Genomic DNA, 15134 nt, shown 5'->3' with positions numbered 1-15134 from the left:
TTGCTTCATTAGGGCTTCATCCACCTTTCTGCCATTCTCTGATTTGTTCCAATAGGGTGGACTGCAGAGTGAGGTTTGCTAGGCCTCCTGTTACTAACTCAATATTGGTGTTAATAATTTCTTTCTACAAAGGTGTCTCTATTGTACTCAGAGCTGAGACATTTCCATATCCTCAACTACTCAATCCATCGACCATTACATTGGCCTTGCTTGGGTGGTATAGAATTTCATAATCATAGTCCTTTACTAATTCTAACCACCTCCGTTGTCTGATATTCAACTCTTTCTAGGTAATGAAGTACTTCATGCTCTAATGGTCGATGAATTTCTCACACTTCTCTCCATAAACGTGGTGCCTCCATATTTTTATTGCGAACACTACTGCTACTAGTTCAAGATCATTGGTGGGGTATCTCCGCTCATAGTCCTTGAGCTGTCTCGAGGCGTAGGCTACCACTTTCCCATTCTGCATCAACACAAACCCCAATCCTTTCTTAGATGCATCACAATATACCACGAACTTCCCTTCCTTTGAGGGAACACAAAGGATTGGTGCAGAGATCAATTTATCTTTCATAGTCTGAAAGCTTTCTTCACACTTCTCATTCCATGTGAACTTTTGGTGTTTGTGAGTTAGGTTGGTCAAGGGTGTGACAATCTTAGAGAAACCCTTGAAAAACTTTCGATAGTAGCCCTCTAACCCCAAGAAGCTTCGAACCTCCGAGGCATTCTTGGGTTGAGGCCAGTCTCTAATGGCCTCGATCATTGCTGGATCCACTTCTATCCCATTCTTGGACACTATATGCCCTAGGAAAGTCATTTGTTCCAACCAAAATTCAAACATAGAGAACTTACAATATAGTTGGTGCTCATGTAGTCTATTGAGTGCCAACCTCAGATGCTCCTCATTCTCCTCCTGAGCCTTTGAGTAGAAAAGGATATCGTCTATAAACAACACTACAAATTTATCCAAGTAATCTTTAAATTCCATGTTCATCATGTCCATAAATTTCCTTAGGGCATTAGTGAGTCCAAAGGACATCACAAGGAACTCATAGTGCCTGTAGCGAGTGTTACGAATTTTCTACACACAAGTATATGCGTTCATTTAACAAGTAATATAATGTAAGAAAGGTCGAACCCACAAGGATTGTTACCAAGTACCAATCATTAATCCTAATATTTTATTTAGTTAACGATAATTTGATTATAAGAATTAAGTAAAACTATTGAAATAAGAACGTAATTGCAGGAATAAAAGATAGCAAAGGAAATAGAATTCAATAATTAAATGAATTAGGGCAATTAACTTCATCTACCATCCACTTTATAATTCATTAACACAAATTATACTATTGAATTCTCTCTCATGATAGCAGGTCAACAAAAGTATCTTATATTTCTACTAGGATATACAAGTCTCAACCTTATGTAAATTTTTTATATCTCTCTGATAAATGAATAGAAGGCAGGCATTAAGTAAGACAACGCTAAAGCTACACAGACCAAATAGGTACTCCGTCCTATAATGAAATCTATGTCTATTCAATTACAACATAATCAATTCTCACGTCACAGATTTCAAATCAAAATCATATAAATCATGTAATAGATGGCTAGTCAATCACAAGCATTAAGCATTAATTCGAATAGATCACAAGATAGAATACAAATCATAAAACTTGCATTAATTCAAAATAAAGTTTAAGAAAAATCCATTAACACCTAAGAAAAAGAGTTTAGTTCATGACAGAATTCATAATAACCATAGAAAAATTAAAAAGCATCCAAATTACAGAAATTAAAAGTAAAAAAGAAGAAAAATTATGATGAGTTCTTTGACTCCACTTGCAATCCTCCACCATGTGCTTCTCTCTGTCTCCTAGGGTTAACTTTTTGCTTAAAAAATGTCATTAAGAAATCTTTTATAGTCCCTAATTAATTTTGTCCGAAAGGACAAAATTTCCCTTGAAAAATACCCGAACTTATACTTCCGTACAGACTAGCGCTGCGACTCCATTTGATAGCTCTGCAGCTCTGGATTGCTTCGAGTTCCAAATTTCGTCTCTTAAGTATGTAGCGCCGCAGCTCTATCTGGTAGAGCTGCATCTCTAATTCCCATTTTAATAGAGCCTCGGCTCTGTCTCCCTAGCACCTCAGCACTAATTCTAGCTAATTCTTTTCCCTTCTCTGTAGCTCTTAGGGCTGCAGCTCTACACGATAGAGTTGCGACTCTAATTCCAATTTTTCACCAAATCACCAATTCGACCTCCGGTTTCGCCCAGTTTCCATTCCTTAGCCCGTTTATCACCGTTTCTTCAAGAATTAAGAGCTTTTCCTCCAATTTCAAGTTATTTCCTTAATAACTACACTTAATCCTTAAAATACAATAAACACCAGCATAATATCGCACAAAACCAAATAAAAAGACTAAAATTGCATCTTAAAACACGCCATAAAAAAATACCAAAACTAATCAACTTATCCTTTACTCGCCCTCGAGTAAAGAACACAACTAAGACTTTATAAAACCTAAACAAAACAAATTGACAACCATAAAATAGCCTCAAAAATCATGAATACCATATGCATATAATTCTAAAGAAAAGTAATGTACCACATCCAATATTAATCCAAAATTTCTATCAAAATACTTCACCAATTCACTTTAATCCATCAGTACTCATGCTCATTCACTCATAACCAATAAATGTAAACAATTGAACCAATATATGCATGCCAAATTCTCACCATCAATCCACTCAACACACTTATTCCATATGCGTGCTATACTTACTATTCTCCACTAATGTAAAGAAATACACACTTAAAAATCAATAGGACTTTACAAAGCTTGTAACAAATGGCTTAGGTAAAGGTGGATGAGAAGACATTTTAGGCTCAAGTATACCATAAGCATTCAAACCAAGCAACCTATCCCTTTAACTCAACTTCACATCCCACTATTACCCCCATTTTTTTCATCTTTTTCAATATTGAGAAAAGTTGACTATTTATTCATCACTTTTTTTTTCAAACTACATTCCCAAAAACTTAGATTTTTGAGTAAATAACTTAAGGAATGTAGTTTAATTTGACTTCATAATTTCTTTTCAATTTTTTTTCTTTTTTTTATTCACAATAACTACATGTTTCTACATATGTCCCTTAAGCATTTACTCCCCCCTCCAATCAAAAGATATGTTTTTATGCTCATGGTATAGGGCCAAGGGAATAATGAATACACAGATGCAAGTATAGGCTGAAAACATGTGTTAAACAATGAAAAAGGTCATTTGTAAGGCTCAAATAAGGTAACTAGAGATCAAATATATAAGGGTTAGCTTGAAAGGCACAATCGTTCCAAAGATGGCCTATATCCTCTTCTTAAGTGTGTATTGCTTAGGATTTCATCTCAAATAGCAAGCAAGCAAGTTCTAGAAAAATTTCAACTTGTAAAATCCACAGTCCAAATTCAACATGCAAATACAAAGTTCAACTCCCACATTTACAACTATGAGCAATAGTTCAAACAATTATTCAATTAACCACAGTGAAGTGACAAAGTATTTCAATCAAGCACACAGATTATTTTTATATGCACAACTCTTCCTTCGGATTATACAACATAGCATTCACTCATTCTCATCGACAAAAAATTATCAACTTGGTTTACACTCTAACAATACCATGAAAACTAGACCCAAACACAATAACAACTAACACTAATCTTGAAAAACAACAAAAAACAGCAAAGCTAAAAATAAAGCCCTTCTCCCAAACTTAAGACTAACATTGTCCCCAATCTTAAACTCAAATAAAAAAAAAAAAACTTACTTGAGACCCTATTGGATAACATTAAAATGGATGAGGCAGTGGATGCGGGTACTGTGGTGGATAAGGCGAGTATGGAGGTGGAGAAGAGAAGTAGTTTTACTCTGCTTCATTCAATGACCATCGATTCACTAGAGTATTCAGGCGATCCACATGAGCAACCTCATAATCATGCCTTTGACCCATGTATTGATGCATCATCTGATGTTGCTGGACCATATATTGATTTTTCTAAATGAGGTAGTCCAGACGAACATGGGTATATTTGGTGTTGGAATCAACTGGACCACTAGTAACAACGATGGATCCAGATGTATCGGGTCAGGGACATTGCCATAAGCATTTTCCTTAAAATTTCCATCGTTTCCTCACCCACCATGATCTAGGTCTTTTTCTTGTTGTTCTGCTTCACCTCGAGTCCTAGGAGGAGCTGAGACATATGGAATAGGAAGCGGATACTTGGTGATTTTTGCTCGAGTGATGGGAGGTTTCGCCTTTAGAGTCACATCGTTGTCATAGACTAGAACCTTGTAGGTAAGGCATAAATTTGTCAAGAAGTGGATGTGAGGCAGCCCAATAGTGGTGGAACCACTCAGTACATGGTTGATACTTTAACAAATTCGACGGCCAACATCCACATTAAGCCCCTTCACCAAAGCATAGACTAAATAAATGTTCTCCATATTGATTGCATACAAGTTCTCAAATGGCATCAACTGACAACTAACAAGGTATAGCCACGCTTGAGCTTCCTGAGTGAACTGACACAAATGCAACCTAGCATACTTATCATGAGTAATTATCCACTCTGCGCTAGTAAAGGAAATTGTGTTAATAACCTCATCATGATCAATTGCACCCCCAACTAACACCTCGCGTTGTTCTTCATTCCCCTGATAGTTAGGAGTACTACAGAAGGCATTCAATGTGTCTGTAATAGTGGGCACCCACACACCCCTAACAAAACACTTATTTCTTCCCCTCATTTCTAGATAATTGGCATAAAATTCAAAGTAAATGGAGATATTCACTCTAACAATATCATTGTCTACAAACCCTTGCCATTGCCTTGCCGCTATATTGGCTCGGATGCACTCATTGAGTGGATCATTCTCATATGGTTCATCACGATACACTATACCCCTCTCGTGAATGACTGACTTGGTGCATAACTTGAGATATCTATCCTGAGTTTTTTATTCACAAACCTCGTAGGATCATAGTCTGGTGGGGTTGGTGGTGGAGGGTCATCCCGAGCCCTTGATGTGGAAGCCTTACCTTTGTCTCTGGTCTTATTTCTTGTCTTAGGTTCCATTCCGTCACAAAAACTTGCACAAATACCCCAAAAATTATGAATTCATTTGGGCATCATCTCCCCTAGGTTTCTTAACTTACCAAATTTTCACATTCACCCAATTCTTTGTTCAAAATGCAAGACCACAACCCACAACAACAATTTTCAAAATTATAACACTTTCTCACAAATAAAACGCTCTTTACTATTCACAAATCACTACCCATCCACTTTACAATGTAGAAACCTTAGAAAGCACACTTACTTGAAGATGAGAAAGATGATCTTGCTAATTAGAGATGCCCAAAAATCCAAGAATGCCCACAACTCCAAGAAATTTTCAAGATTGAAACAAGATTCGGAATTTAGGGTTAAGTTTCAAATATTGTAGAAGAGTGTGTTTTAGGAGAGAATTGAGAGGATTTAGGCTTTTGAATGAAGGAGAAAGGATAAAAATGGGTTTTTATTGAAGTTTTAGGTTGGTTTGGTGGTTTGTTGTGGTGGCTATGGGGGTTTGGGACTAAATGGGTCGGAGAGTTGGGAGAAAAGAGGAGGGAGGCGGAGTGGAATGGGAGTTGTAAAAAAATATTATGATTAAAACCCTTAAAATGTGTTTCTGGGCTAATTTGGCGTTGCGGCTCTACTTCTAACTTTTCTCAGCACTTGCTCTCTGACTTCCCTAGAGTTGCGGCTCTACTCCATAGAGCTGCTACTCTAATTCTCAATAATTCATGCCAAACTCCTGATTCGAATTAGCATTGAGGAACTATTTATTGTGTTGTGGCTCTACAAGTCTCCCAAAATCCTTAACTCCTCTGACTTAGGCAGCGCTGCAACTCTAACTCCTTGAGTTCCGGCTCTAATTCAAATTTTCTGGCTCGTCGCCTTTTGATCACATTAGAGCTGCAACTCTAATTTCTAGAGTTGCGGCTCTAATTCTACTTTTGTGCTATTTTTCAACGTTTTTCATAGTTCTAATAACATAAAATATTTACAAAAACTAAACAAAAATAAAATAAAATTGCTCAACTAAAACAATACCATAAAAATCGAAAATAACAAAAACATAAACTTGAGATGCCTCTCAAGGGCGTTGTCATTAACGTCATTTAGCCGGACGCTGACCTCTTTTTTAAATTCAAGTCAGATCCAAACTACCCCTCATGAGCCATAGTGTCATGAGAAGACACTCGTTTCTTGATATTGCACATTTTTTAAACTTTCCACCGCTCATGAAACAATCGAGCTTTCTCACTAAACATCCTTTTCACTTTGTGACGAACTGTTCGCTTTCCACCTTCAACCATAGATTTCTTCTTAGTAACTTTAATCTTATTACCCTCACTTTCCACTCCATCAACTCTACAACAAGTTGGAACCTCCATTGCTGCAAAAACATTAAATGTTACTTCTTCTTTTTGCACTCTCAACTTCAACTCGCCTTTTTGCACATCTATTAAGGCCCTGCCAGTTGCTAAAAATGGTCTTCCAAGAATAATTACAATATTTTCATCTTCCATTATATCAAGAATAATAAAATCTTCAGGAAAGATGAATTTGTCCACCTTTACTAGAACATCTTCAATAATACCCCTAGGATGCTTTGTTGAGCGATCCGCCATTTGCAAAGACACGGTAGTAGGTCAAGCTTCTCCCAATTTTAACTTTTGAAAAATAGATAAAGGCATTAGATTTATACTAGCCCCTAAATCACATAAAGCCTTTGTCACCATTGAACTCCCTACAGAGAATGGAATGTTGAAACTACCCAGATCTTTAAGCTTGGGAGGTAGCTTCTTTTGAATCGCACTACACTCCTCAGTAAGTGCCACTGTCTCATAATCCTCTAGTTTCCTTTCTTTGTCAAAATTTCTTTCATAAACTTCAAATAACTCGACATCTATTAAAGTGCTTTGGCAAAAGAAATGTTGATGCATAGCTTTTGAAAGATATCCAAAAATTTAGAAAACTTCTTGTCAAGCTTATTCTTTTGAAGCCTCTGAGGATATGGGATCTTTATATGGTAATCTATGTTTATTTCTGGCCTCTTTTTCTCAACTTTCTCATTAGCCTCTTCTTCAACTTTACCCCTTTTCTCATTGACCACTTTCGCTAATTGAATAGGCTTCTTACTGGGCTCTTCTAACTCCTTGCCACTCCTCAAAGATATCGCATTGCATTGTTCTTTTGGGTTTACCTCTGTAGTGCTTGGTATGTTCCCTTGAGCACAGTTTGTCATTAGGTTAGCCAACTGACCAATTTGAGTCTCCGAATTTCGAATAGATGCCCTTTTCTCAGTCATGAATTGGTTTAGTACATTAGGTTGTGCTTCAGGTTGCTTCATAGGTATTTGTTGTTGTGGTTTTCTATTTTGTGATTGATAAAACCCAGGAAGAGTCCATGGATACAAAGGTTGATTATGCTAAAACAGTTGCTGACTACCCTAACCACTTGTCCAAGAGAAATTTGGGTGATTCTGCCACCCTGGATTGTAACTCATTAAATATGGGTTATTAGAGGGCCTTGGGAAGTTTCCTATTGCTTGCACTTGCTCCATAGGCATGTTGTTAAAATCCCTCATTGTGCATTGTTCAAATAAATGAGGTCCTCCACATAACTCACATATGACTTGCATCTGCATAATTGGAGCTTGAATACTGTTCTACTGTAACTGTTTGGTCAATGTTGCCACTTGAGCTGACAACATCGAGATGGAATCCAATTCATGTACTCCAGCCACCTTCTTAGTGGTTTCTCTTTCGGATGGCCACTGATAGTTATTCATAGCCATTTCTTCCATCAGATCATAAGCCTCATTAGCGCTCTTACTCATGAACACTCCTCCCGATGATGCATCAACGATTGTGCGAGTAGTACCGTACAAACCATTTTAAAAAATATGGACTAACATCCATTTCTCAATTCCATGGTGGGGACATTTTCTTAATAACTCCTTAATCCTCTCCCACGCATCATACAACAACTCACCATCTCTTTGGCCAAAAATTTCTGAGTGAGCTTCTCCCATGTTGTAATAGAATTACTTCAAAAGAAACAAGCCAACTCTTTGCTCAGTCTCTTAATGAAAATGGAAACAACCTCAACCTTGCTGCATCATTTGTTACTCCATTCATTTTAAATGTGGCACATAGCTCTAAGAAATTCGCCAAATGCAAGTTTGGATCTTCCGTTGGCAATCCACCAAACTGAACTGAGGTTTGTACCATTTGTAGAATAGCCGGCTTGATCTCAAAGTTATTAGCATCAACTGCTGGAGGTCAAATACATGAATGTGCCCCTTCGACAGTAGGTAGCACGTAATCTCTCAAATTTCTTTGTGCTGGTTGCTAAACTGGTGCCTTTTGTTCTGCAACTCCTGCAACACCAATATTACCAGCTTGATTCTGAGCCATTCATTCTACCCATTTCTGTTTTCAATTTCTTCTGCAAGTTTTCTCTATTTTAGGATCAACAGGCACCCTTGATTCTGATCCATGTCCTCGCTTAAACTACTTGAACACCTGAAATCACAAATTGCAAAAAACCAGAATTGGAAGGGTATAAAAGAAAAACAACCAAATTAGAAAAAGAATTAATTTCCTTGATATTAGTAAAAATAGTCCCTGGCAACGGTGCCAAAAGCTTGTTACGGATTTTCTACACACAGGTTGGGGTGGCAATTCGTGTAAACGTGTCCAATTCGTGTCGACACGATTTTGACACTACACGATTAAGGTAAACACTAACACGACACAATTATTAAATGTGTCAAAAATACGAACACGACACGATTATTAAACGGGTCAACACGACACGAACACGATAACACGATTAATCATAATTATACGAAAAAAATCATAAAACCTATGTAAAGTATTCGTGTTATTCTGTCTGACACGATTATGACACGACGTGATTATTAAATGGGTCAACACGATTATGACACAACACGATTAAGGTAAACACGAACACGACACGATTATTAAACGTGTCAAAAACTCAAACACGAACACGACACGATTATCAAACGTGTCGTGTTCGTGTTTACCTTAATCGTGTCATGTCGTGTCGTGACCCAAATTGCCACCCCTACACACAGGTATACGTGTTCGTTTAACAAGTAATATAATGTAAGAAAGGTCAAACCCACAAGGACTATTACCAAGTACCAATCATTAATCCTAATATTTTATTTAGCTAATGATAATTTGATTATAAGAATTAAGTATACCCATAGAAATAAGAACGTAATTGCAGGAATAAAAGATAGCAAAGGAAATAGAATTCAATAATTAAATGAACTAGGGAAATTAACTTCATCTACCATCCACTTTATAATTTAGTAACACAAATTATACTATTCAAATCTCTCCTATGATAGCAGTTCAACAAAAGTAACTTATATTTGTACTAGGATATACAAGTCTAAACCTTATGTGAATTTTCTACATCTATGTGATAAATGAACAAAAGATAGGCATTAAGTAAGACAACGCTAAAGCTACACAGACCAAATAGGTACTCTCATCCTATAATGAAATCTATGTTTATTTAATTACAGCATAATTAATTCTCACTTCTCAGATTTCGAATCAAAATCATATAAATCATGTAATAAACAGCCAGTCAATCACAAGCATTAAGCATTAATTCGAATAGATCACAAGATAGAATACAAATCATAAAACTTGCATTAATTCAAAATAAAGTTTAAGGAAATTCCATTAACACCCTAGAAAAAGAGTTTAGTTCACGACAGAATTCATAATAACCATAGAAGAATTAAAAAGCATCCAAATTACAGAAATTAAAAGTAAAAAAGAAGAAAATTATGATGAGTTCTTTGATTCCACTTGCAATCCTCCACAATGTGCTTCTCTCCGTCTCCTAGGGTTAATTTTTTTCTTAAAATATGTCATTAAGAAATCTTTTGTAGTCCATAATTAATTATGTCGAAAGGAGAAAATTGCCCTTGAAAAATACCCTAACTTCTACTTCTGTACAGACTGGCGTCGCGACTCCATCTCATAGCGTTGCGGCTCTAGGTTGCTTCGAGTTCCAGAATTCGTCTCTTAAGTATGTAGTGCCGTAGCTCTATCTGGTATAGTTGCAATTCTAATTCCCATTTTAATAGAGCCTCAGCTCCATCTCCCTGGCGCCTCAACACTAATTCTGGCTGATTCTTTTCCCTTCTCTGTAACTCTTAGGATTGCGGCTCTAATTCCAATTTCTCACCAAATCACCAATTCAACCTCTGGTTTCGCCCAGTTTCCATTCCTTAGCCCATTTAACACCGTTTCTTCAAGAATTAAGCGCTTTTCCTCCAATTTCAAGCTATTTTCTTAATGACCACACTTAATTCTGAAAACACAATGAACACCCGCATAATATCACACAAAACCAAATGAGAGACTAAAATTGCATCTTAAAACACGCCATAAAAACATATCAATACTAATCCTAACAACGGGTTCTGAATGTTGTTTTAGGAATATCTCCGTCCTTCACCTTTAACTGATGCTACCGGGATCACAAATCAATTTTTGAGAATGTTGCTGCCCCTTACAGTTGATCAAAGAGGTCATCTATCCTAGGAAAATGATATTTGTTCTTAATCATGAACTTATTGAGTTCTCAGTGATCGATGCACATTCTCATACTTTCGTCCTTCTTCAGAAACAGAACTGGAGCTCCCCATGGTTAATGGCTAGCTCGTATGATTTCCTTGTCCAACAATTCCTGTAGCTGGGTTTTGAGTTCCTTTAACTCTACATGTGCCATTCAGAAGGGTTCTTTGGATATTGGTATTGTTTCTAGTGTAAGCTCGATCACAAATTCGATTTCTCTGTCCAAGGGTAAACCTGGTAAGTCCTTGAGAAACACCTCCAGGAACTCACAAACAATGTGAACATTCTCAGGTTTTAGTTCAGTCTCTTTAGTCTTATCCACAATATTTTCCAAAAATGTTGGACACCCATGTTGCATCATGTTTTGAGCTTCTATTGCAAATATGATAGGTGTGAAAAATCTAGTCACTTCTCCCATAAAAGAAAAGAGTTCTCCTTCCTCAGGTCTGAACTCCACTGTCCCTCTCCAACAATCTATTGTTGCTCCATATTTGGCTAACCAGTCCATGCCATCATAATCTAGTTTTTCTAACTCTATGAGGCCTGTCAGGCACTCTCTGCCCTCAACAACTATAGTAGCTGACTGTAACCACCTAGTTGACAACATAATGTTTCCTGGTGGTAACATGGTACAAAAACTACGCTCAAATAATTTACAACGAAATCCTAGTTTATCAATTACATTTGTAGTAACATAAGAGTGAGTGTAATGACCCAACTACTCTAGACTTTGGACCATTAATGACTACTATACATAGACACTAATTTTTTAAAGTACTTAGAAGTGAAATAATCATATCTTCATTAAAAACTTGTAAAACAAATGTTAAACTACATAAAATTTAAAGTAGGATATGGGACCCCATTGTTTTAAACAAAACATAACTTTGACATAATGAAAACTTAATTAAAACTTATTACATAATAAAGTGCGGAAAAATACATATAATATTTAAAGAGACTTCATCCTCGAATCGAACGCTCGGTCCATCGATTCCATCCCGCCTCAATACACATCCCCAAAGCTTCCAAGAACCTTTCCTGCCACCAAAGCTATTTACCTGCACATATAAACATAAAGGAATGAGCCTAATGCCCAGCAAGGAAAATCTAACACATAAATCATATACATAATATTCATATCAACATATACTAAAACATATCATAACATATGTCACATATACTATAATGGCCATTATTACTTGGGGTCCCATAAACTAAACAAGTCATATGCCCATTAGATTTGTGGGGCTTGCTAGCTAAGCAAGTCATATGCCCATAAATTTATTGGGGCTTGTTAGTTGTACAGGTCATATGCCCAAGTCTACAAACATACATAACACACAAATCATAAGTTAACATAACACATAAATCATAAGATAACATATGGCATAACACATAATATCCTATCCTATTTTCCTTACCAAAAGTATCGGGATATGAGAACAGGTTTGGGACTTTGGAACACTCCTAAAAACCCTAAATGAAAGGGTGAGTATACTGAAGAAAGAATGAAAAGAATGGACGATACCATCAAGAACATACTTACCAAAAAACTTATGTTCAAGATCTTAAATTCCCTATCCAAGAATAAAGAATAAAGTTAGGGTGCTGAGTAGAAAACTATAAGAACTTAAGGAAAACAATACCAAAATGAACTAGAGTTTGGAATACCTTGAATGCTTCTATGACCGATCTAAACCTTGAACTGAAATGTGCTATAAACCTTACTGCCCAAGTATTTGGTAAGCTTATAATCCCTAACCCAAGTGTTTACACTCTCAAAAATAACCTAGCAGCTTGCAGCCTCTGAACTTAGCTTGATGAATGAATAAATGGCTGGGTACTAGGTCCTATTTATAGAGTTCAAGAATGAAAAGATCTTCATTTAACTTGAATAAAATAATGGCTTTTTAAGTGAAAAATATTTGAATTATCGTTCAGTAGAGGCTGAAGACTTGGTCGGAAAGATGCTGGACTTATCAAGAGGTTAAAGATTAAAATGAGAATTTTTTCAAAAACATTCAAAAATATACTAAGGAGCCGATATATCGCCCCTTGTAGGTGATATATCGCCTAGGCTAGCATGCCCGAGGCTCGTCGAGGTGATCGTGCGAAGTTACGTGTTTTTCATATCCCCGTACTGCGATATATCGCCCCTATAGCTGCGATATATCGGCATACGCTGAATATTTAAACACGAAATTGCACAATTTCAGCTTAATTTGAATTGAGTAAACAGCCTTGACTAAGTCCTCTAACGTTTTCAAAGCTGCTGACAGACCCTAGGATATTCAAATATTACTCTTAATAAACTTATTCCTCAAAAATACTTAATTATCATTAAACATACACATGACAAGTGTTACTTTCTTATTGGGTCTATCTAAACCTTATAATATAATAAATATCACCATCAATATCAGTCATATTAATCAAACCTTAGGTTAAAATTAATATTCTTAAACTATAGGTTAAACTTAGAAAATCTAATAGTGTTACTATGAGTGCCCAATTAAATCCCGGTCTGAACCAAAATCCGTAGTCATAAAAATACTAGTACAATTACTATTATTACTACTATCTAACTAGCTAAGTAAAGTTCTTGGATTCTATAGTGAGTCACTCTAGAATCAATGAGGACTCTATATATCATACCAGAAATAGGAAGCTGACCTGTGATGACGGTGTTACTATTGGCTACTTCCTTTTGAGTCAAGCAAAAGAATCTCGCTGAGACTAGATGTCCATTGTTGTCTACCCCGCTCTCACTCTCCATTGTTGTCAATGTTTCTTCAAATGACCTGTATGACCACACTTGTAACACTTGTTTGTGCCTACCTAACACACCCCCAAATGTCGACGTGAGCATTTAGGACCACTCGGGTACTCAAATTTGTGGTTTTCGTGGTTATGACCATTGTAATGACTGCTATGGTTGTTGTGGTGGTTACGGTTGTTATGATTGTTGCCATTCGAGGGTAGGGGTCTAGGCCTCTTATCAATGCCACTTCTCTGTCCTTCATGGGCCTTCCTCTTATTGTCCTCATGGAAACCCTTGTTTCTGTTGGCCTCCCTTCTTGCAATATTATCCTTCCATATGTGGTCCTCCAAGTATTCCGCATCAAGATCCTTATCCAAAACCTAAACATAACTAACCACTTCAGCACTGATCATCTTGACATCTCTAGCAATCATGGGTTTAAGACCTCTCATAAACCTTTGGACTCGCATGGCTTCATTTGGTACTATCTCAGGTGCAAACCTCGCTAACCTATCAAACTTTTGAACATAATATGTGACAGAAAGGTTTCCCTGAACCAAGGTCACAAATTCATCACCTTGGTAGCCAGTACAGTTGCACTGTAATACTTCTAGCTTGAACAAAATCTACCCAGGTCATAATGTTTACGTCACGGGTTTGCTTCACCACGTCCCACCATATCCTTGCATCCATCTTAATTAGGTGAGCTACACACAAAACCCTCTATGGTCATTCAATTGCATATAGTCAAAGATAGCCTCAACTGAGTTCAACTAATCTTCCGCCACCATAGGGTCTGTTTTCCCTTCGAAGTTAGGTGGAGATTGCTTCCTAAAACGTTCATAATCTAGCTCAAAACTGTAAGCCATTGACAATGGTGCAGGTGGTGGTACTGGAGGCTCAAGTTGTGCCAATGATACTTGGGGTACTTGCCAGGCTTTGGCCAACTCTTCGTCCTTCTGCCTCAACTTTTCTTTCAACCTATCTCTACAACTAAATCCACGGTGGTGTAGTTGGGGTTGTTGGCTGGGCCGGTCTCATTCTCATGTCAGGGATTTCAGCAGTTGTAGGGTTCGTAGAGGCACCTCTTCCCCTTCCACCTCTTGTGCTTCTTCCTCTTGTCGACATGATGAAATTCTAAGGCAGCAAAAGAAAATCATAAGAGAGGATAATCGCATAGTTTTTTGATTACTTAAGGGATAATCGTAAAGGTTTCCATGCATACTTATATCCATACGTCATCTAGAGTTTGCAAAGATAGAGAGAAATATAGATAGAACTTATAAATATCCATAGTTACTCAAAAGTGTCCCATAATCAAAACATCCAAAAATACCCCAAAATGACCATAATAATCCAAAAGTTTTCAAGGGTCTTTGTGAAAGTCCCATTTATTTAAATAGAAATATTTGGAGGAATTATGAAAAGGACTCTAGTCCTCTACTATGGACTCATCCCGTGAATTGTAATCAAAGATGTCTTCCAAGATGTGGAAGTAGTCAGGGGCGCTAGCCATCGTCCTCAGCCTGACGCTCACTTTTGGTATGGCGTGTAATACTTCATGACACACCATTTCCCATTTTAAGTTGTGTACTATCTCGAAACGTTCCTTCAA

General features: G+C 37.0%; 2 protein-coding genes and 1 pseudogene across 2 annotated transcripts; 1 reads left to right on the top strand and 2 right to left on the bottom strand.

Annotated features, from left to right (window-relative positions):
* Positions 1-310: 310 nt before the first annotated feature.
* LOC133831712 (uncharacterized mitochondrial protein AtMg00860-like) lies at positions 311-991 on the bottom strand. The gene has a single exon (XM_062262111.1). It carries the CDS (start codon positions 989-991, stop codon positions 311-313), a length of 681 nt encoding a protein of 226 aa, XP_062118095.1.
* A 5351-nt stretch (positions 992-6342) lies between these two features.
* LOC133831706 (uncharacterized) lies at positions 6343-7472 on the bottom strand. Its single transcript, XM_062262105.1, has 3 exons — positions 7217-7472; positions 6794-7067; positions 6343-6490 (listed from the first exon to the last, which is right to left on the bottom strand). Exons 1-3 carry the CDS (start codon positions 7470-7472, stop codon positions 6343-6345), a joined length of 678 nt encoding a protein of 225 aa, XP_062118089.1.
* A 577-nt stretch (positions 7473-8049) lies between these two features.
* LOC133813262 (small nucleolar RNA R71) lies at positions 8050-8149 on the top strand (annotated as a pseudogene).
* Positions 8150-15134: the final 6985 nt, after the last annotated feature.

The sequence above is a fragment of the Humulus lupulus genome, chromosome 1 (genome assembly GCF_963169125.1).
Source record: "Humulus lupulus chromosome 1, drHumLupu1.1, whole genome shotgun sequence".
Taxonomy (NCBI): domain Eukaryota; kingdom Viridiplantae; phylum Streptophyta; class Magnoliopsida; order Rosales; family Cannabaceae; genus Humulus; species Humulus lupulus.
The sequence above is the reverse complement of the archived record's forward strand: the minus strand, read 5'-3'. Positions and strand labels throughout refer to the sequence as shown.